Source organism: Budorcas taxicolor, chromosome 20 (assembly GCF_023091745.1).
Source record: "Budorcas taxicolor isolate Tak-1 chromosome 20, Takin1.1, whole genome shotgun sequence".
Taxonomy (NCBI): Eukaryota; Metazoa; Chordata; class Mammalia; order Artiodactyla; family Bovidae; genus Budorcas; species Budorcas taxicolor.
In genome coordinates, this window is record NC_068929.1 from 43,146,346 (window position 1) to 43,170,186 (window position 23,841).

General features: G+C 42.2%; 2 protein-coding genes across 3 annotated transcripts in view; both read left to right on the forward strand.

Moving 5' to 3' along the window:
• Positions 1 to 789, forward strand: part of C1QTNF3 (C1q and TNF related 3) — a 28,325-nt gene extending 27,536 nt beyond the window's left edge. For both annotated transcript variants that reach the window (XM_052659245.1, XM_052659244.1), the window contains exon 6: positions 151 to 789. In XM_052659245.1, the coding sequence (XP_052515205.1) occupies positions 151 to 310 (160 nt within the window). In that variant the 3' untranslated portion in view covers positions 311 to 789. The remainder of the gene's footprint in view (positions 1 to 150) is intronic.
• Positions 790 to 6,521: 5,732 nt separating this feature from the next.
• On the forward strand, positions 6,522 to 21,883 carry AMACR (alpha-methylacyl-CoA racemase). The gene is made up of 5 exons (XM_052659233.1): positions 6,522 to 6,837; positions 9,516 to 9,659; positions 13,541 to 13,701; positions 17,036 to 17,222; positions 21,227 to 21,883. The coding sequence occupies exons 1-5, from the start codon at positions 6,591 to 6,593 to the stop codon at positions 21,634 to 21,636; spliced, it is 1,149 nt and encodes a 382-aa protein (XP_052515193.1). The 5' UTR covers positions 6,522 to 6,590; the 3' UTR covers positions 21,637 to 21,883.
• The last annotated feature ends 1,958 nt before the right edge of the window (positions 21,884 to 23,841 follow it).

Below are 23,841 nucleotides of genomic sequence, written 5' to 3' on the forward strand. Positions count from 1 at the left end.
TAATCTCTGCTCACGTGTCATTTAGAGAATTTAATCCAGATTATACCTAAATGTATGGGACTATGGGAGAGAAGGGGGATAGATTTTGGTTAGGAGCTGACTGTTCTCTTCAAAGACTAAGTAGTTGGTGCTTGTTCTTTTTCCTTCTAGCTATGAAACAAAGGGGAAATCAGATACATCCAGCAACCATGCAGTGCTGAAGCTGGCCAAAGGGGATGAGGTGTGGCTGAGAATGGGCAATGGTGCTCTTCATGGGGACCACCAGCGCTTCTCTACCTTTGCAGGCTTCCTGCTCTTCGAAACTAAGTAAAACTATGAATAGACCAGCTCCACTTTGGGGAAGACTTGTAGCTGAGATGGTGTTGTCACGATCCAAGGGATTTTAGAGCCGATGGCTCTACATGTTGTATTTAAAAACATTTTTATTGGTTACATTACTAATCACAGTACAGTTACATCAATAATGTGGGATGACTCAGGGGCTCAGAAGAATAAACCACAAAACAGTCTTACCAAGAGACCTTGACTAATATACCCAGCAACATTTATTGCTCTTTTCTAGGCACCTAAAAGAGAATTCCCCTCTTCATACAGGTTAGAAATGATTGTTCCCATCAGAAAAGTCAGTTTTGGGTGCTCTAATAACAGCTTTCAGGAAGCTGTAAGGTTTGGGGTTCCTTATTCTTTGGAGCATTTCAGAGAATAGGGTGCAGTGATTATGATGGGGACAAGAAAAGAATAAGGGGCGCTTGCCTGGATCAAGGTATCAGAAATATTTGTAAAGTCTAAACTGGGGAGTAACGCTTTGATCCAGTGGGTCAATATTCATGAATAAAGTAGATATATTTTAGTAATTCCAGATAGCTTTTAGATAGCAGAAATATTCACAATGCTCACAAATAATTGACTCCTTTTTCATAAGGATACTGCTATAATTAAATCTTGACTTCTAATGGCATTTATTTTTGGAAATAGAATTTTCCTATGATCCAAAATTGGGCTTATCAGGTTGAGATTATCAGATGGACTCTTTTTCCATTGCATTTCTTACATTACGATAGAGCTCTGTTGACTCTGGCCTGCAGTGAGCGCAGGTTCATATTGTGCGAATGTAATCACCTACTTTTCTGTCAGCTTAGAAATTAGCCTAATATTCTTTACACACACTGGCATGGAGTATTTAAGGAATTGTAAACCCAGTCATATGCAGTCAAACTGATGCGTACAAAATATAAGGGCATTTCACTCAGCAGACATATAATAAAATTGCTTAAGCTTTTTTAAAAATAGAAGATTATATGGGAATTCCCTGGTGGTCCAGTGGTTAAGACTCAGTGCTTTTATTGCCAGGCCTGGGTTCAATCCCTGGTCAAGGAACTGAGATCCCACAAGCTGCATAGTGGGGCCAAAATTTTTTTAAAATCTGTGTATTTTAAAAACTTATATGACTTCTTTGATTACCATATTTAATCCATTTTCATGGAGCATCCATACAGCTAGACTTTTGCCTATTCCTCCCCCAAAATCAATTCTCAAAGGATTAAGTTTTCCATGAAAACTATGCTCATGAGAATGTGCCATAAATTCTGATGATAGAACCTCAAAGAGTTAACTTTAAGCAAAGAATTATTGGAATATGAATTTATCTTGATGTTGAATCATATTTAAAATGCGCTACAGAGATGTCCATCTAACAAATATTACATAATGAATTCCCTTAGAAGTAACAAACCCTTAAATTAATTTTCCGTTATAATTTGAATATTCACAAAAGCTTTTTAACTGTAAATTTACTTGTATTTGATTACCCCTATAGCTAGAAATGGAAATAATGAATGAGAGCTACCCTGTTAGCTAATTTAATGTGTTCCAAATTCACGTCAGTCTTTGACTCTTTTCTTTTGATCTTCAAATATTTTGAAATTCTTCCTGAATCCATACGCAATGCTATTTTAAAGTGAAATGGGTATTAGCTCTAAGGTGCTTGACTGTAATATCTTTGTGATTTTTGTGTATATTTTCCCTCTCCCACCTCACCTTAGTATGGGGTCATGGTTTGAAGTTTATTTTTACCAAATTTCAAAACTTTCCTTGAAGTGCATTGCCAATAGATAACTGAATGTTGCATGTTTCCCAGAAGGACTTTATATCTAAAGAGCATGCATTACTAATAAAGTGATTTAGAGTAAGATATTGACCTGGCTTTAAATAAAACTGAGATGAGAAAAATGTAATAAGCATTATATGGAAATAAACCCACTTTTGTTAAATGTACTATTTTAGAATGTTTTTAATTAAGTTGAATAATCATGTAATTATAAGTCACTGTGGGAAATAGATGGGGAAACAGTGGAAACAGTGTCAGACTTTATTTTGGGGGGCTCCAAAATTACTGCAGATGGTGATTGCAGCCATGAAATTAAAAGACGCTTACTCCTTGGAAGAAAAGTTATGACCAACCTAGATAGCATATTCAAAAGCAGAGACATTGCTTTGCCAACTAAGGTCTGTCTACTCAAGGCTATGGTTTTTCCAGTGGTCATGTGTGGATGTCAGTTGGACTGTGAAGAAAGCTGAGCGCTGAAGAATTGATGCTTTTGAACTGTGGTGTTGGAGAAGACTCTTGAGAGTCCCTTGGACTGCAAGGAGATCCAACCAGTCCATTCTGAAGGAGATCAACCCAGGGATTTCTTCGGAAGGAATGATGCTGAAGCTGAAACTCCAGTACTTTGGCCACCTCATGCGAAGAGTTGACTCATTGGAAAAGACTCTGATGCTGGGAGGGATTGGGGACAGGAGGAGAAGGGGACGACAGAGGATGAGATGGCTGGATGGCATCACTGACTCAATGGACGTGAATCTGAGTGAGCTCTGGGAGATGGTGATGGACAGGGAGGCCTGGCGTGCTGCGATTCATGGGGTAGCGAAGAGTCGGACACGACTGAACGACTGAACTGAACTGAACTGAAGCTTTGGAAAGAGTTGAAAGCAGCTGACTTTTGATCTATTTACTCTCTTTAGTACAGGGAAGCCCTGGAGGCCAAAGAAAAGGGCACATGACTCCACTGGACTGTAGGTAAATAAATTAATCATATTTGCTAAGAAGAAGTTCATTGTTCAGACACTAAGTCGTGTTCGACTCTTTCCAACCTCACAAACTGCACCATGCCAGGCTTAAGAGAATTTACTTATTGAATAGACTTAACGGTTATCCCTGGTCACAAGACTGATTCAGTTCAGTTCAGTTCAGTCGCTCAGTCGTGTCCGACTCTTTGCGACCCCAAGAATTGCAGCATGCCAGGCTTCCCTGTCCATCACCAACTCCCGGGGAGTTTACCCAAATTCATGTGCATTGAGTCGGTGATGCCATTCAGCCATTTCATCCTCTGTTGTCCCCTTCTCCCCCTGCCCCCAATCCCCCTCAGCATCAGAGTCTTTTCCAATGAGTCAGCTCGTCTCATGAGAAGGCCAAAGTATTGGAGTTTCAGCCTCAGCATCAGTCCTTCCAATGAACACCCAGGACTGGTCTCCTTTAGGATGGACTGGTTGGATCTCCTTTGATTATGCTAAATAAACCCAGAATTTAGGAAACATGGTTCCATGGCTAAGTAACTTTCTAGAATAGAAAATAGTCTGTTTGGTGATCTGAGAACCTCATTAGAGACCTCATTAGATCCTCATCTGTAACCGTGGATCTGAGAATATATTAATTTGCAAGGAATTCCAGAAAAAATTAACAGACTGGGTGGCTTAAACAACAGAAATTTAATTTCTCACAGTTTTGTCAGCTAAAAGTCCAAGATCATGGGTCAGCGGGACGGCTTTCTTTCAAAGCATCTTTTCTTGGCTTGCAAAGGGCTGCCTTCTGCTGTGTCTTCACATGGTCGTCCCTTGGTCTGTGTTTTCCTAATCTTTCCTTATAAGGACACCAGTCCTATTGGATTAGGTCCCACACATATGACCTCTTTTTGTCTTAATTACCTCTACAGGCTCTGTCTCCAAATACAGTCACAGTACTGGGGTAAGGACTTAAATATATGAATTTTAAAGAGACACAATTCAGCTTGTATTAAGGTAGGAGACTGATGGGCCCTAAGGTTGGATAGCTGCTATTTGTCAAGTGGAGTAAAATTGAATTTTTGTCCAAGGAAAAAGCTAATGGCAGAAGCTGAGCTCTACAGAAGTAAAGAGATAAGATGACCACTCTTGAGGTCAAGGAGAACTTCCCTGTCTGCACATGCACAGGAAGCCTCCTTGGAGGTCAACAAGGGAGGGGCTGCTACCCCATAATGAGTAGACATGCACCCACAGTCCTACATGGTGGGATCCATCTTAACAAAGAGTTGTGCACCCATTTTGGAGAGGGTCCTAGGACCAGTCAAGTGTGAAAAAAGAAACGAGATAACCGGCCCAAGGTAAACAAAGACTTGGAAGACCTGTCCTCTATAATTGATTTCAATCATTTCACTACTGCATGCGTCATGAGAGAGGAGGCCCACACCCTTTCTCTCTGGGTCTGTATCTCTGCCTGTGTGTGTGCTCATTTCCCTCCAACTCTTTGCAACCCTGTGAGCTGTAGCCCTCCAGGCTCCTCTGAGCATGGGATTTTTCAAAGAATACTGGAGTGGGTTGCCATTTCCTGCTACAGGGGATCTTCCTGGCTCATGGATCAAACACGTCTCTCTCGTGTCTCCTGCATTAGCAGGCAGATCCTTTACCCGTTGCGCCACCTGGCTTCAGTCTTAAATAAATAAACTGTTTCTCTGAACTTTCTCCCACATGCTACGCTGTGTCTCTTATAATGAACTTTGTACCTGTTTTCACAGTTTTTGTCTCTTTTGAAGCATTCTCGCTTTCAAATGGGAGAAAGAGTCAGGGCCGCTGCTTCTGGCCTCTAACACCTTGATGATCTGGTGGCTAGGAGTCCTGGTGTTCATCCAGACTGCTGCTGCTAAGTCACTTCAGTCTTGTCCGACCCTCAGCGACCCCATAGACTGCAGCCCTCCAGGCTCCTCCGTCCATGGGATTTTCTAGGCAAGAGTACTGGAGTGGGGCACCATTGCCAGACTACCCATGTTCAATTCCTAGGCAGGCAGCTAAGATCTCTCTTCAGGACCGTTCACTGCTGCCTCCCGAGATCAGTAACAGAGAGTATGTTGCCCATGCAGGAAGGAAGGGCCTGCAGTGTCAAGTGAGATTTCCAGGACCTCAGCTTTGTCTGAGAATATCTCTACGATCTGCATCTTTGACCTTATTAGTAAAGCTTAATTCTGGTAAGATATCTGATTCATGTGAATCTAATCATGGGTGTTAACTTAAGCAATATCTGTACTGCTTATTTTTTAGACTGGGGGTCACCATGAAATAATAGTACCTCCATCTATCGGTGTTTGCTAGAGTATTTTTTAGACATTTCCCTTTTAAGTTTCTCAAAATCAAAATAAAAGAGGGCTGGGTTAGAAAATTTATGCTTGAACAAAGGGCTAGAGGGAACAAATAGGTGCTAACTAAACAAGGAAGCCATTAGAGTGATGTGGCTCTCATGCCCTGGCATCCTCTGTAAGCAAGCGGAATCTAACCTGGTCTGAGAGTCCAGAAATCAAAGTACGAAACAAATCCAGTCAACTAGGCAATTACATCTAGTCAATGAATAATTTCCTTGCCTCAACTTTTCTCTATTAAAGTCTCTCCCTAGCTCTTGGAGACTCCAAACTGCAAGGAGTGGGGCTATTTGTTCTTATTTTATTGTACTTTTAAAATGCACTGAAATTAAAAACTCCAAACTATAATTGTAGAGATGGCAGGTGACAAATTAAAAATATTTTTAAACTTCTCAGATTTGTCTCTCATGAGCACCACCTGCTCACACGTGCTTTTTATATTCCATGATAGCACACAAGCTTTTTGTGGGTGGTGAATAATCATAACTGGCACATTGCCTGCCATGTCACTAAACGAAGGGTCCATTGTAGTTATTGCCAAAGGTGAGCTGGTGAGCCTAACCAGCTCAGGAAAGAAAAGAGTACCTTCCTTCTGACAGTCATGGGACTACAGTCACTCCCTCGGTGTAAAAGGGAGGAAACTCAGGCTGTAAAAACACAGGATACTAACCCCAGATAGCTGAGAAGCTAAAAACAACACTTTAACATTATTCTTCAATATTTATGTATTTTTCATGTTTTTCAAGGCCAGAGAGGTAATAAACGGGTCCATAGAGCACAGCGGCTGGGACTGCAAGGAAAGTAAAACCATCCTGAGACATCCAGGGCCAGCCATGGGTCCCACCCCCACTCCCATCCCCCATCCCCCCAGGTCAACCCCTAGGGCACAATTTAGGATCCCCTAGAGTTTGCGATTTAGCAGCAGCAGCAGCAGAATTTTAAAATCTAAGCCACCTCAGTCCACTAACAGCCGCCCAGATCTGGAGGCGGTCCGAAGACGCACTAGCTCGCAGGCTCTGCGGCTGCGCGCAGGCGCGTGGGGGCGGGGCCACGAGGGAGGGAAGGTGCGCCCAGGGCTGACGCTAGGCTGTAGAGGTTGAAGTTCAGGCAGCTGCTGCTTCTTCAGTTTGGGAAGGAGACGCGGGGCCCATGGCGCTTAGGGGCATCACAGTCGTGGAACTCGGCGGCCTGGCCCCGGTTCCCTTCTGCGGTATGGTCCTGGCGGACTTCGGGGCTCACGTGGTGCGTGTGGACCGACCCGGCACCCGCGGCGACCCGAGCGGGTTGGCCCGAGGCAAGCGCTCGCTGGTGGTGGACCTGAAGCAGCCGCGGGGAGCGGCGGTGCTGCGGCGCCTGTGCGCCCAGGCGGACGTGCTGTTGGAACCTTTCCGCCCCGGTGAGCCTCCTGCCCCTACGCGGGGCCAGAGAGGGGACGGTCCCCGCAGAAGGGAGGTCGCCGCGCCCGACCGCTTGGGGCTGCACCCCGCATGCTGCTGCTGCTGCTGCTGCTAAGTCGCTTCAGTTGTGTCCGACTCTGTGCGACCTCATAGACTGCAGCCCACCAGGCTCCTCCGTCCCTGGGATTCTGCAGGCAAGAACACTGGAGTGGGTTGCCATTTCCTTCTCCAGTGCATGAAAGTGAAAGTGAAGTCGCTCAGTCGTGTCCGACTCCTAGGGACCCCATGGACTGCAGCCTACCAGCATACCTTTGCCCTGTTGCCACCTGAACCCTTTCCGTCCCTTTCTAGACCTTGCTGTTGCATTTGATGTTGCTGATCGTTCGCCCCCGAGACGATCTTCCACTCTTGGAGTCCGAGATAATGCTGTTGTCCCCACTTTTCCTATACCTCTGACTCCTTCCCAAGTACCCCCCCCCCCCTTTTTTGAGTTACTCTTTTCCATTTGCGTTTCTTAATTACGTGAAGGCCATGAACCCTATGAGAAACAAACGAAAGCCATAGATTCTCTCCCTGGAAAACTGCATGTAGGTTCATAGTCAAACTTTGATAAATTTTGGAGCTTGGTTTACCGGGGTAAAGCCAGGCTAACACCTGCTTCCTTAAATGCTGGGGTTCAGGTTCCAGCTTCTGCTCAATTTCCTTTACACTCTGCTTCTTGCAGCCCTTATCCATTTCTGCTGTTTTTATTTTTTATAGGCAGGTGATGGCCAAGTCGATAACTGTGCCCCCTTCTTTTAGAGCCGCAGACTTCCAGAATAGGCAAGTTCTGCCCACTTCTGTCTGTCTCCTAGGCACTGCAGCTTCCACATATTCCAAACAGTCCCACGTCTTCCCTACTAAAATGTCCTCTTCTCTTTCTGTATCATTTCAGTGAATAGAACCAATGTCCACCCAGTTGCCTGAATGAAAAACTCGTACCTTTGTCTAGGCTCCCAAATCTTCCTTTTCCACCACCAGCTTTCAGTTATCATCAGTCCCATCATCCTTCTTCCTTTCTGTGACTTCCGGATTCTTTGCACGCCTGCTGCAGCTTCCTTGATAACAGTTGTAACAGCCTTTTTAAAGCTGATGTTTGGGTCTAGCACCACTTTGATCTTTGCTCAGACACCTGCTCTTGCTCGAGTACAAATCCCAAGCTTTGGTATATAGCTGGAAGTCAGTAAATGGGGATGAATCTGCTATGTGGGGCACCAGGTGTATTTAAATATGTGAACGAATCCACCCTCAGATCTGAGATTACAACAATAATAATTTAGTAATTAGGATTATATTATAATTTAATAATACACAACTTGAAATTGAAGGAGACTCCGCATGGGTAAATAATTTGTTGTAGTATTAGGGGAGAGGTGGAGCTAGTTGCAGGGGGTGTTGGGGTGGTTTGAGGCTGATGTTTTTCTAGTTAGAGAAATAGAGTTCTATTTTTTATTGAAGTATGGTTGATTTACAATGTTGTGTTAATTACTATTGTACAGCAGAACCACTGAGTTACATATATATTCTTTTTCATATTTTTCATTTATCACAGGTTTATCACAGGATATTGAATAGAGCTTCCTATGCTATATGGTAGAACCTTATTGTTTATCCATTCTGTATATACTTGTTTGCATCTGCTAATCCCAAGCTCCCAATTCATCCCTCTCCTATCCTTCCCCCTTGGTAACCACCAGTCTAGGAATAGAATCCTTTTGTAACTTATCATAGCTTTGTGGAGACAAAGTCAGTGAGTTTTATTATCTAATTTTATGTCTTTAACCCCAGGACTCCTTAGGTTCCCTGGCTTTAGCAGAATAAATATTGATTGACCCTTGAACAAACCAGGGCTAACCTGTACTTTAGTTACAGTGGTTCTTCACAGTTCCTCGGCATCCATCAACCACAGACTGTGTAATACTGTAGTATTTACTTTTGAAAAACTGCATGTCAGTGGACCCAAACAGTTCAAACTCGCCTTGTTCAAGGGTCAGCTGTACTCGCTGATAAGAGTAATTAAATGCTGTTGTTGCTAACCCTTCTTCCACCAGATATTTATACTGAGTCTTTTTGTAGAGGAACTGCTGGGCATGTTAAAGGCCTGTGGGAACAGATGAGGCATGAATCCTGCCAGAGGAGCATCTGAGCTGTTTGGGAAGATGGAATATATACATGCATAAGTATAGCAGGCACCCATGCAGGCATAGACATAAAAGAGGTCCTGAAAGGAAACGCAGCTTCCAAAGTGAATTTTTGATCAACTAAAGACCCAGAGTAACTTCCAAGAGAACAGACCACTTCTAATAAATTACTTAGGAGCAAACTGGGGAAACTCTGAAGGGGCTGACTGAAGGGATGGCATATCCACTCTGAAGATGCTTGGGTATGCCTGCAGGGATGTAGGGCAGTGCTGAAGGGAAATAGCATTCTTGGGGTGGGGGGATCTGCCACACATTCCAGAAATGGGGGCTTCACTGTCTGGGTTCTTAATTACTGGCAATACGTTCACTATAAACTCACAACAAGTGTTACCAATTTTCCTTGCAAAAAAGTGCTATTTTATATTTGCCACAAAGAAGGGATTATACCCATCTTCAGTTCATGCTGTCTTCAAAAAAAATGTAACTTTTCTCTTAAGGGGTAATGGAAAGACTCCAGCTCGGTCCAGAGATTCTGCAGAAGAAGAACCCAAGGCTTATCTATGGCAGGTTGAGTGGATTCGGCCAGTCAGGAAGGTTCTCCAAGGCAGCCGGACATGACATCAACTATTTGGCTTTGTCAGGTATGTTGGAAAAAAAAAAAAGCAATTTCTCTACACTCTTTTTTCCCCCAGTCAAGATCTACAGTTACACTTATTAGAAAGAATGTTTTAAAGGTGAAGTTTGGAATATTTATTGGAATTAATAAAGAGCGTGTACTTTTTTAAAAAAGATTGGTTTGTCTTGGAACAGTCACTGTCAGCCTCCCTCTGGTGACTCAGATCGTAAGGAATCTGTCTGCAAAGCAGGAGACATGGGTTTGATCCCTGGGTCAGGAATATCCCTTGGAGGAGAGCATGGCCACCCACTCCAGTATTCTTGCCTGGAGAATACATGGACAGAGGAGCCTGGCAGTCTACATTTCCTGGCGTCGCAAAGAGCCGAGCAACTAACACTTTCAATTTCCCCTGCCTTAACACACAGGGAAGGGTAATACACTCACTAGTAACATTTACTGACTATGTTTGTGGAGTGAATTCTCAAGCAAGCCCCTGCTAAGAAGTAAGAGACTTATTGATAGTAGAAATGGTTGCTCTGTGGTTTGCAAAGATATATTAATAGTTTGATTCTGGTACCCCCTTACTTTATTGTGAATTGTTGACTGAGGCATGATTTTAGAAATTCTATGAATACTAGAAAAAGCCCATGGTTTTCACCTGTACGAACATATCTTGAAAGTGTTAACCACTCAGTCATGTCCAACTCTTCGTGACCCCATGGACTGTATCCCACCAGGCTCTTCTGTCCATGGATTTTTCCAGGCAAGAATACTGGAGTAGGTTGCCATTCCCTTCTCCAGGGGATCTTCCTGACTCAGGGATAGAATCTGAGTCTCCTGCATGACAGGCAGGTTCTTTACCCTCTGAGCCACCAGGGAAGCGCTTCAGTTCAGTTCAGTTCTGTCGCTCAGTCGTGTCTGACTCTGCGACCCCATGAATCGCAGCACGCCAGGCCTCCCTGTTCATCACCAACTCCCAGAGTTTACCCAAACTCATGTCTATTGAGTCGGTGATGCCATCCAACCATCTCATCCTCTGTCATCCCCTTCTCTTCCTGCCCCCAATCCCTCCCAGCATCAGAGTCTTTTCCAGTGAGTCAACTCTTCACATGAGGTGGCCAAAGTATTGGAGTTTCAGCTTCAGCATCAGTCCTTCCAATGAACACCCAGGACTGATCTCCTTTAGGATGGACTGGTTGCATCTCCTTGCAGTCCAAGGGACTCTCAAGAGTCTTCTCCAACACCACAGTTCAAAAGCATCAATTCTTCAGCGCTCAGCTTTCTTCACAGTCCAACTCTCACATCCATACATGACCACTGGAAAAACCATAGCCTTGACTAGACGGACCTTTGTTGGCAAAGTTATGTCTCTGCTTTTGAATATGCTATCTAGATTGGTCATAACTTTCCTTCCAAGGAGTAATCATCTTTTAATTTCATGGCTGCAATCACCATCTGCAGTGATTTTGGAGCCCCGAAAAATAAAGTCTAACACTGTTTCCCCAACTATTTCCCACGAAGTGATGGGACCAGATGCCATGATCTTAGTTTTCCAAATGTTGAGCTTTAAGCCAACTTTTTCACTCTCCTCTTTCGCTTTCATCAAGAAGCTTTTTAGTTCCTCTTCACTTTCTGCCATAAGGGTGGAGTCATCTGCATATCTGAAGTTATTGATATTTCGCCCGGCAATCTTGATTCCAGCTTGTGCTTCTTCCAGCCCAGCGTTTCTCATGATGTACTCTGCATAGAAGTTAAATAAGCAGGGTGACAATATACAGCCTTGATGTACTCCTTTACCTATTTGGAACCAACCAGTCTGTTGTTCCATGTCCAGTTCTAACTGCTGCTTCCTGACCTGTATACAGGTTTCTCAAGAGGCAGGTCAGGTGGTCTGGTATTCCCATCTCTTTCAGAATTTTCCACAGTTTATTGTGATCCACCCACTCAAAGGCTTGGCATAGTCAATAAAGCAGAAATAGATGTTTTTCTGAAACTCTCTTGCTTTTTCGATGATCCAGCAGATGTTGGCAATTTGATCTCTCGTTCCTCTGGCTTTTCTAAAACCAGCTTGAACATCTGGAAGTTCACGGTTCACGTATTGCTAAAGCCTGGCTTGGAGAATTTTGAGCATTACTTTACTAGCATGTGAGATGAGTGCAATTGGGCGGTAGTTTGAGCATTCTTTAGCATTGCCTTTCTTTGGAACTGGAATGAAAACTGACCTTTTCCAGTCCTGTGGCCACTGCTGAGTTTTCCAAATTTGCTGGCATATTGAGTGCAGCACTTTCACAGCATCATCTTTCAGGATTTGAAACAGCTCAACTGGAATTCCATCACCTCCACTAGCTTTGTTTTTAGTGATGCTTTCTAAGGCCCACTTGACTTCACATTCCAGGATGTCTGCCTCTAGGTGTGTGATCACACCATTGTGATTATCTGGTCTTGAAGATCTTTTTTATACAGTTCTTCTGTGTATTCTTGCCACCTCTTCTTAATATCTTCTGCTTCTGTTAGGTCCATACCATTTCTGTCCTTTATTGAGCCCATCTTTGCATGAAATGTTCCCTTGGTATCTCTAACTTTCTTGAAGAGATCTCTAGTCTTTCCCATTCTGTTGTTTTCCTCCATTTCTTTGCACTGATCACTGAGGAAGGCTTTCTTATCTCTCCTTGCTATTCTTTGGAACTCTTCATTCAGATGCTTATATCTTTGCTTTTCTCCTTTGCTTTTCACTTCTCTTCTTTTCATACATATTTGTAAGGCCTCCTCAGACAACCATTTTGCTTTTTTCATTTCTTTTCCACGGGGATGGTCTTGATCCCTGTTTACTGTACAGTCTCACAAACCTCCGTCCATAGTTCATCAGGCACTCTATCTATCAGATCTAGTCCCTTAAATCTATTTCTCACTTCCACTGTATAATCATAAGGGATTTAATTTAGGTCATACCTGAATGGTTTAGTGGTTTTCCCTACTTTCTTCAATTTAAGTCTGAATTTGACAATAAGGAGCTCTTAGAATGACCTAATTCTAGATTTCTAAGAATCATATTGCTGAGTAAAAAAAGTCTCAAATATTCTGTGTGTACACATTTAAAGGTTGAGTAAAAGAGTGAGTGGAGAGTTGATTTTTCACATCTATTTAAAAATGCAATTCCTTTTCTTTTTTGTGTTTATTTTCTTGCATCTGTTTCTAATAAGAATGGAAGTGCCTTATACCATTGTTAAGTTATAAACTAAGTGGATAGCAACCATTCCCCTCCCCTCCACAACTCAGTGAATAAAAACTTAGCAGTAGAATTCTGAAAATGTTTGTAGGAATAAAGTTTTAAAGAAAATAAAGACATAAAAAAAAAAAAAAAGGAAAACCATCTTATACCGAACAAGTTTAGATTTAGAAAGGCATTAGATATTAATTTTTACTTACAACTAGTAGCTAAAGAGATTGGTTTTCCTTCTAGGATGTTCAGGTATTTATTTAAAGTACACATTAAATGGGATTTTTAACCCATTTACCACTGGATGGCTTGTTGGTAAAGACTCTGCCTGCTAATGCAGGAGACACAGGGTTTGCTCCCAGGTCCGGGAAGATCCCATATGCCGTGGAGCAACTAAGCCGTAAAGTACAGGCTTACTGTTGAGCCTGTTGTTCTAGAGCCCCGGAGCCGCAATGACAGAGCCCACGTGCCACAGCTACTGAAGCCTGTGTGTCCTGGAGCCTGTGCTCGGCAAAAAGAGAAGCCACTGTAATGAGAAGCCCACGCACCGCAATTAGAGAGCAGCCTCCACTCAGTGCAACCAGAGAGAGCAACGAAGATCCTGCACAGCCAAAAATAAATAAATACAAATTTAAAAGACACATTAAATTTACCCTTAATGGTCCTCCATTTTTTTCCCCATGGTATAGGTGTTTTATCAAGAATTGGCAGAAGTGGTGAGAATCCATATGCCCCGTTGAATCTCCTGGCTGATTTTGGTGGTGGTGGCCTCATGTGCACAATGGGCATCATTATGGCGTTGTTTGAACGCACACGCTCTGGCAAAGGTCAGGTCATCGATGCAAGCATGGTAAGTGATAACTGGGGGAAATGATAAACCTAGCGTTTGTTCCTAAGGTTTATACATGGCTGCCTCAAATCCTCTTTTGAACAAGACAGGAGATAGATTGAGATTTGAAATTTGAATCCAAGTTAGCAAAGATAGCCTTCTCTTTAAAATAGCTTCATATGTTTGACATGTGTCCCAGTGTCATATTTTGATCGTCTATTTGTGGAGTCAGTTTTCTAAACTGTTCATGACTCACCTGATATTACATTGTGTTTCAGCAATTTTCCCCATCTTGTGTCTCGTGCTTTGAATATGATTTTTAAGAGATCTTCATTCAAAACTGGGCTCAGGAGGTCTCCTTTAGCAGGAAGAAGAGATTCTTGATGATGCTCAAATAAAATGGACCAGTCTAGACCTTCCTGCTGCTCTGTGTAGTGGAGATTCGAATGTCAGGATGCTTCAGTGTCTTCACTCTCATGCACGGAGCACTTGCTTCATGTTCTCCTAGGCACTTCTCCTGTGTGATCTCTCCTAATCCCCAAAACAACAATTTCACTTGGAATACATTGTTTGTTTTTTTCCAGTTCTACCTGTTTATTGCTACCAACCCATCTCCCTCCAGACCCCTCACACATGTGCACTCAGTTGTGTGACCCCCATGGACTGCAGCCCATGAGGCTTTTTTGTCCATGGACTTTCCAGGCAAGAATACTGGAGTGGGTTGCCATTCCCTTCTCCTGGGATACATTGGTACTGAACCCAGTTAGACCCATAACAGGGCTTCCCTGATGGCTCAGCAGGTAAAGAATTCACCTATAGTACAGGAAAAACAGGAGACGTGGGTTTGATCCCTGGGTCAGGAAGATCCCCTGGAGGAGGAAATGGCAACTCACTCCAGTATTCTTGTCTGAAAAATCCCATGGCCAGAGGAGCCTGGTGGGCTACAGTCCGTGGGGTTGCAAAGAGTCGGACATGAATGAGCAACTAAGCACAGATCCATAAAGCTGTTAGGACATCTTTCTTCAACAGACTCATCAGTGCATTCAGAACTTTGCCTGAGTTCTTACAGCTAGTGGATGAGAGCCCAGGCTAGTACCACTATACAGGTTACATTTGGACCTATCTTTGCTGGTAGGCTGTAGAGTGGATCTGATGAAGACAAGACTAAGAGATAAAGGCAAGTACTAAAATGGTCAATGATAGAATAGGTCTGAATTTAACAATTCACATTTGGCAGTGGAGGGAGAGGAAGGAATCAAGGATCACTCCCTGATCTCTGACTTAGAAGACCCAGCGGATGGTGGCTCTGGTACCCTGGGGAGAACCACTGAAGGAGGAGGCTGATTGGAGGGGACATACATCTTATTCTTTTAGACGGATAGTTTCCAAATGACTTTAGCAGCAGAGTCTGTGACCTAGGCCTGCCCATGATGACCTGGAGTCATCTCTTCATCAGACTGTTCCCTTAGAAACTAGAGTTAGGGCTTCCCAGGGGGTGCTAGTGGTAAAGAACCCACATGCCAATACAGGAGATGCCTGAGACTTGGGTTCGATCCCTGGGTTGCAAGGATCCCCTTGGGGAGGGCATGGCATGACACTCCAGTATGCTTGCCTGGAGAATCCTCATGGACAAAGGAGCCTGGTGGGCTATAATCCATTGGGTTACAAAGAGTCTGGATATCAGACAGGACTGAAGCAACAGCATGCACGCACATGGCATGTGGGGTCTGTTTTACTGTGTTTACTCCTGACCTAAGGGAACACTTCTGACCTGGGGGACTGCATGTTGGCATGCAGGCCATTGCCTATGTGATGAGAATAATATAAAAAGTTGGGAAACTGAGGCTGCAGTTTCCCTGCGTCAAGGGCTGTCATCCGTGGCAGCATACGCTGCGTGTGGATGAAGGGGGAAGAAAGGTGTGTGCTCGGCAGCCTCTTGATGAGATAAGGATTATAATTGCTGTGTCTTGGCCTGTGTCCCTCTATGGTTCCCAGTAAAGGTGGAGTTAGATTAGAACCTGTTTGTATCCTGAGTGACCCAAAATAGACCCATAACACTGACAGGACGTCTTTTTTCAATACTCATCAGTACATCCAGTGTACAAAAGAGATTAAATGTATATATGTGTGTGTGTGTGTATGAGATGTATCTATATGTGTGTTTGTGTGTGTATGTATAAATGTGGGGACTGTAAAATCTGTGTAACCCCATTTCAAAAAACAGCACCACCAAAGGCCACTTATACAAACTCCACTACTTGGTGACAGCAAATGTCAGATCCATGGATTCAAGTGTTCATGAGCTTCTTCAAGCTAAAAGAGAAAGCTGAGACATATCTAAAGATGGGCTCCCAACTGGCACAGTGGTAAAGAATCCACCTGCGAACCCTGGAGACAAGGGTTTGATGCCTGGGTTGGGAAGATCCCCTGGAGGAGGAAATGGCAACCCACTGCAGTCTTCTTGCCTGTTTGTGTTTGTTTCGTAGCCAGAATCTGTGAGAAATCCCATGCTCACGGTTGGAATGGGACCTTTCTATTAGTAACCTCAGAGACAAGGATGCTTTGCTGGCCCTCTTCCTGGACTGCCAGAAGCGTAGGGAAGTGTGCTTTAGTTAGCTCAGTGCATCCAGTCTCATGACAATCATACCGGAGATGTGAATCCTTTTTATTTCAGGACTAGTGGGAAGCTGGCATTCCCAAACTAGTTTGTCTGTACTCAGAAAACCCTTATCACCTGCCACCCATGTTGTTATGTTTATTCTGTAACTTTCTAGTGACAATTAAAGTTAAAATATGTTAAATATTCAAATTTGTTTTTCTTGTGCTTGGTATCAAAACTAGAATCAACTAAATATAACTGTCATGCGATTTACCTTTAAAATGTGATCTGCTTCATGTGTTTGTGTGTATGTGTTTATAAGTATTGAGATCAGATGATAGATTTTTAAAAAACCTTTTTATTTTCAGCTTTTTTATCCTGAACATACATAAACGTAAAGAGAATATATAATTAGCTTCCTAATGGTGAAGTAAGCTTACTAGTGAAGCTAGCCTCACTTAGCTTCAAAAATTGTCAACATTCTGCCAATGTTATTTGAAAGGAAGAGCAGAAGTAGTTCCTTGAAGTCTTTTCTGAACAATATTCCCTGATCTGAATAGTTCAGGAGCTCTATCATAAACCTGTCCTAATTCACTTTCTCGAAATATCAAAGAAGTTGTACTATTAGGTATAATCCTTCTATATTCTAAGGTAAACATTTTTATACAAACATTTTTTTAAAAACCCAAGTAGGAAACAGTCATAATTTGTATAGTTGCATTACCTGGATTCACATTGCATTCTGTTTCTTCAAAGGTGGAAGGAACAGCATATCTAAGTTCTTTTCTGTGGAAAACCCAAGAAGCAGGATTGTGGGACCAGCCCCGTGGACAGAACATGTTAGATGGCGGAGCACCTTTCTACACAACCTACCGGACAGCTGACGGGGGGTTCATGGCTGTCGGAGCACTAGAGCCCCAGTTCTATGAGCTGCTGATCAAGGGTGAGTAGCTTTTCAGGAACTTCTTTTCTGTGGATGTTTTCCAGCCTCTATTTTGGGGTCTTTTGAAGTTCATGATGTCTTTTATTATACGTATATATCCAGTTTATAATTAGCCTAATGATGGTCATCATTATATTGTGAGGCACTTCCCCCATCTTTTAAATTGACAAGTAGTTTTATTAAAAAGGTCTATTAAATAGCTCAGCTTAAACAAATCATAATCCTTTTTGTGGGCGTTCAGTGTTTTTATTACATTTCATACCCAGTGCTGTGCTAAGTCTCTTCAGTTGTGTCCAACTCTGTGCGACGCTATGGACCGTAGCCCGCCAGGCTCCTCTGTCCCTGGGATTCTCCAGGCAAGAATCCTGGAGTGGGTTGCCATGCCCTTCTCCAGGGGACCCTCCCAACCCAGGGATCGAACTCAGATCTCTTACGTCTCCTGCACTGGCAGGCAGGGTCTTTACCACTGGTGCCACCTGGGAAGCCCATACTCAGTAGTGTTGGATATTTACCTTGCCCGTTGCATGGCCACAGTCTGTTCTTGCCTAGAAATGATCTGCTGGTTCTACCAGTTTTTATTCCTTGATGGATAGTTGCCCCTCCTGGTACTTAATAACGGGGTCACCAGAGCACAGAGAGACTTTGGCAAGTGAGAGTTTGTTGGGATATGTCACCATCACTTGATGCTTCTGCGATTCACCTTTCTTGCAGATTCTTGTCTTACTGATATGTTGCCACAGGTTAGCAGAAAAATTTGGGATCCCTTCTGCCCTGACTGATAATTGGATTGAACTTATTTTGTCCCTGTGAAATGTGAATTTAAAGTTTACTTCACAGATCATTTGGTTTCTAAGAAGTTTTAGAATATATGCTGAAGCAGTGTGACAAGCACATGTGGTGCAGCACATTTATCTTCCAGTTTTAAGTCTGGAGTTTTATGTTTGATAGCTTTTCAGATGCAAAATGCTGCTCAGAGTAGTCTGTATATAGCTGGAATGATGGTTTTTATAAGCATCAGAATGCGTTCTGTGATCAACCATATTAACTTCACTAACTTAACTGTAAGTTAGAAGAACGATAGAACAGAGTGGTTTGGACAAACTCCCACATCTGTAATGATTTTTTTGTTAGTGTTAATTTATTATTTCACCGTACATTTTGAGATCGTTGAGACCATAGCTTCATTTAGCTCTCCGTGTCTGAGCATAAATACACAAGGTTTTTGTAAGGCTCAGACTCCTCTGTGCTATGTTCCTAATGCTTTCCAGGGCAAAGAAATCTGAAGATACTGAGACTCTCATGACATAACATTCTTGTAGTAAAGGCAATAGAGAATTTTTTTAAGTTGCTGTAAAATTTCAAAATACTTGTTAAAAGAAAGCCAGGAAATAAGTGTTGGTGAGGATGTGGAGAGATCGGAACCCCATGCATTACTGGTAAGAATGTAAAATTGCACAACCATTGTGGAAAATGATATAGTGAATCCTCAAAAAATTAAACATAGAATTACCATATGATCCAGCAATTCTACTTCTGGTTATATATCCAAAAGAATTAAAAGTGGGAACTTGAACAGATATTTGAACAAGGACTGGGGAAAGCAGAGAATAGAATATTAGTGTTTAATGGGTAAAAGTGTTAGTCGCTCAGTTGTGTCCAACTCTTTGCAACCCCATGGACTGTAGCCCGCCAGGCTCCTCTGTCCATGGATTTCTTCATGCAAGAGTATTGGAGTGGGTTGTCATTCCCTTCGCCAGGGGATCTTCCCAACCCAGGAATTGAACCTGGGTCTCCTGCATTGCAGGCAGATATTTTACCATCTGAGCCACCAGGGAAGTCGGTACAGTTTCAATTTGGAAAGATGAAAAGTTCTGGAGATGAATGGTGGTAATGGTTCCAGAACAATATGAATGTACTTAATAACATAGTACTGTATTCTTAATAGTGGCTAAAATGGTCAATTTTCTATTTTCTATATTTTACCACAGTTTTAAAAAATGAAAAAATTCAAAATAATGTATTTTTTATGAAAAAAGTGTAAACAACACAGAATTTATAAGGTAAGAGGTAAAAATTCTCCCATGTCCTTCTACTTTAGGAAAGTTTGGAATGTGGCCTTTATGAATTTTCCCTTGTACACATACAGACACAATTAAATTTTTAAAATAATCTATATACTATAAATATATTATAATTTGTATATGTATTTGTATTATATAATTTTTATAATGTATATATAATCATATACATTATATTATATATTTATATAATTTGTAAAATACATAATCATATAAGTTTATAATTAATAATTTTTTAACTAAAAAATATAGCAAAGACATCCTTTTTTGTCAATACCAAATATCTTCAGCCTCACCCTTTTAAATAGCAGCCGTGTTGACACAGCTGGTGTGTCACAGTCAGGGGTGGAAGTGTTCTGATTTCTAGAAAGAGTCGGACATGACTGAGCAACTGAACTGAACTGAACTGATTCCAGTGTACAAACCTGTGTACCTTAACAAAACCTGTGTAACCTTAAGTTTAGTGTTTGTTGGAGAACTATTGGCTCCAGTTTTAGTTGATGATTCTGATCACGTTATGATTAAAAAAAAAGAAAACTTTATAAAAGCATGCGTGTATGTTTCCAGCAGTTAGCTGTGGTCTACTTAAGTGCTTTGGCTGACTGCTCATTTTATATGCTTCTTAATCACAGAGTTTGGGACAATCAGGAAGAAGAAAGCAAAGTGAAAGACAGCCTTAGAAATATTTCTTCATAGATTACTGTGGTAAATCTGAAACTATGGCTTTATATCTTTCCTGGTTTTGAATGGGACAGGTGGCTACAGAGAACAATGTATTTGCACAGGTGTTTTTTCACAGCTGTTCAGAATTATGTGAGTTCTTATAGCCTTATATCCCTCAAAACTCTAAGAAGAGCCTATAGTATTCCTGTCTTCTTACCTCTGTAGGCACTTCTGCATCTTCAGAGCAGCTTACAATTATTGGTCATTGTTTTTCAACATGGTAGATAAGGAAAGGATGATAAAAAATGAGAATTGCTTGATTAACTTGGCTAAACTTATGCAAAATATTATGCATAATTTAAATTGAGAAACCCTCTTATACAAGAGAGAATAAAAATGACAGTTACACCAAACCCCAAAGGCAAAGTTGCCCTTTGGGTATAATTTAATCAGCACTGGAGTTGGGGTGTGTCTACAGGGGTGGGTTCCTGTAGTCAATGAAGGGAGCACAGATGAAGTCATGGACTGGAGAAGCCATCCTTCTTGTGATATTTCCTGGCAAATCCTTTCATCTTCTCTGCCCCTTGTGTTGAGGGGCCCTTCAGAACTCTTTGTACTTGAGAGAGAAAAAGTCTCTGTGTCCCCTGTTGACTGGCTGGCTGATAACTTGCTCTCATGTGTGCTGTCGGAACAATTTGCATGTGTCTTTGGGCTTCCCAGGTGGCTCAGTGGTAAAGAATCTGCCTGCCAATGCAGGAGACTTGGGTTTAATTCCTGGGTTAGGAAGATCCCCTGGAGAAGAAAATGACAACCCACTCCAGTGTTCTTGCCTGGGAAATCCCATGGACAGAGGAGCCTGCTAGGCTACAGGGGATCACAAAAGAGTCAGACACAGCTTAGTGACTTAGCACACACATGGCAGATAATAACTTCATGAGGAAGTCTCTTTTGGAAAAACTTCTCAGAGGGAAGAAGTTGATTTCTGGAAACTAGACAATTAAAAATAGACTGCTTTTGATGAAATGTAAATAATAAGATCTCGCAAAGACTTAGAAAGTCTGTTTTGAATCCTGTTACACTACTGCCTTCTCCAGCTTTGGCTCCAACTTCAAGTTGAGTTTAAATTTCTTCTCTTGACTCACTTGAGAATTCTTATAAAATATCCCATTTGGGGCAAGTATGATGAGTTCAAAACTCATTAGCACTGATTATATTTACTATACCCAAAGCATGCTGATTTGAGAAATTCTGTTTTTCTCTCAGGACTTGGGCTAAAGTCTGATGAACTTCCCAATCAGATGAGTATAAAGGATTGGCCAGAAATGAAGAAGAAATTTGCAGATATCTTTGCAAAGAAGACAAAGGCAGAGTGGTGTCAGATCTTTGACGGTACTGATGCATGCGTGACTCCTGTGCTGACTTTTGAAGAGGTTATCCATCATGGTCACAACAAAGATCGGGGCTCGTTTATTACTGATACAGAGCAGCGTGTGAGTCCCCGCCCTGCTCCTCTGCTGTCCAACACCCCAGCTCTCCCTTCGACTAAAAGGGATCCTTTTGTAGGAGAACACACTGAACAGATTCTTAAAGAACTTGGGTTCAGCCAGAAAGAGATCATTCAGCTTAAGTTAGATAATATTGTTGAAATTCATAAACTTAGTGTTAATCTCTAAGTTCCAAGCCCCATAATGCAAATGAATTTGAATATTGCATTTACAGTATAATACAAAAAATTGTGTGCATGGAAACATGAAAAAACAGTATCACAGTGGTCTAACTATTCTAATCAGGAAATAGGACTGATTATAGAGTAATGATGGAATTGTGAAAATGGTTATTGTGGCTTTTGATTTGGGAATATTTTTAGTTTGCCTGTACTAAATTGTGGCAGTTTTTCTGCCTTTCAATTTACTTGATACGTTATATTTGTCAATTTAAAATGCTTATATATTTATAAAATACTTGAAATACATTAATATAATGCTTTTTATTAAATAAAGCTTTATTCCCCATAAAGTTTACTCCTGCTTTTAAGTTTGTGAAAAGCTTTCAAGAAAGTTCTTTCAGTAGTACTAAAATAGCCTTTTGTTGCTCATTGAAATATTTTAGGCTCTACTGTTAACCAGAATGAATGTCCTTAGGTGGAAAAGTCTGATCCTTTTAATTTGGTAAGGAAACCATTCAGCTGGTGTCTCTGAATTGAAATTTTAGAAAATGTCCTTGAGGTTTCCTTCAGATAACTGCCACCTCTCCATCTAGACCAGCTCCTGTGTATAACTGCCTGTTATTGGCATCATCCACGTGTCTCTTTATCAATAAACTGTACCATCATCCATTTGAAAGTCTTACTAGACTTTCCTTCCTCTTACTAGTCTCCAGCTTCCACTCCCAGTTATGTCTACCTCTGTCTCAATAGACCCCACAGTTTACCTGTCACTCCATTTGGCCACTGTTCAAATGTCCCTTACAGAGAGTCCTTTCCTGATCCCTGTCTAAAATAGCAACTGCCTCATCACTCACTCTCCGGGAACCCTTTTCATTTTCCTTCATACTGCCTATCCCTGCTGACATTGTATGGATTAACCCCTGCCTCATTCCTTCTAAATTAGGGAGTGCTAAAATGGAAACTTTATGAAGGACTTTGTAGGTTTCATTCATTGCTCAGTTCCCAGTTCCTAGAATAGTGCCTGGCCCATATTGGAAATTTTGTGAATATTTATTAAAGTGATGAATTTCAATAGTGAAGTGCTGTCAGTTCCACTTTCAGAACTCCCATCTCCTTCCCTCTCCCCAACTCCCATTGCTTCTTTCATCCAGACACTATCACTTCTTCCTTGGACTACTGTTCAACTTCCCTACCCAGCTTTACACCCCTAGTATCATTGCCTTCAATTTCCCCGCCCCCCATCCTTAGCAAGATCTGGAATCTCATTTCCACACAGCACAACATCCAAAAGAAGAGGGTCTCAGCCGCCCTCTGCAAATCTTATCTCGTGTTTCCTTTCGTTGTTCAGTCACTCAGTCATGTTCGACTCTTTGCCACCCTGTGGACTGCAGCAGGCCAGACTTCCCTGTCCTTCACCATCTCCTGGAGCTTGCTCAAACTCATGTCCATTCAGTCGATGATGCCATCCAACCATCTCATTCTCTGTCATCCCCTTCTCCTCCTGCCTTCAATCTTTCCCAGCATCAGGGTCTTTTCAAGTGAGTCAGTTCTTCCCATCAGGTGGCCAAAGTATTGGAGCTTCAGCTTCAGCAGCAGTCCTTCCAATGAACACTCAGGACTGATTTCCTTTAGGATCAACCAGTTGGATCTCCTTGCAGTCCAAGGGACTCTCAAGAGTCTTCCCCAATACCACAGTTCAAAAGCATCAATTCTTCAGCACTCAGCCTTCTTTATGGTCCACCTCTCACGTCCATACATGACCACTGGAAAAACCATAGCTTTGACTATATGGACCATTGTCAAAATAATGTCTCTGCTTTTTAATATGCTGTCTAGGTTGGTCATAGCTTTTCTTCCAAGGAGCAAGTGTGTCTCCTTGGGTCAAGTTAAATCACAAGCCATCCCCATACTGGTCTTTGGTGGAGAAGGTAGGATTATCCTTAGATAAAACCAACTTGCTCCTGGAGCTCCCCTGGACTCAACTTCCTGGAAGCATGTGGGTGTTTGAAGGAGGGGTAGATTCTCTAAGCTGGTCCAGATTCCATCAGGATGAAGGAGTGGAGAATTTATGTTAACATCTCTGACATACAGTATCTCAATTGCTCTTTGCCAACCACAAGAGGTAGACAGCGCAGGTTTCTACTCTTTATAGATGTGGACACAAGGCTCAGATGGTCCTAAACCTTAGTTCACATGTCCCTTAGTGTCTTGA

Bases quoted from the DNA above. Each gene is read 5' to 3' on its own strand.
- AMACR (XM_052659233.1), top strand. From the start codon at position 6,591: ATGGCGCTTAGGGGCATCACAGTCGTGGAACTCGGCGGCCTGGCCCCG. The intron at 13,702-17,035 runs GTAAGTGATAAC...GTTTCTTCAAAG, and splicing joins AGGTCATCGATGCAAGCATG to GTGGAAGGAACAGCATATCT. The intron at 17,223-21,226 runs GTGAGTAGCTTT...TTTTTCTCTCAG, and splicing joins CTATGAGCTGCTGATCAAGG to GACTTGGGCTAAAGTCTGAT.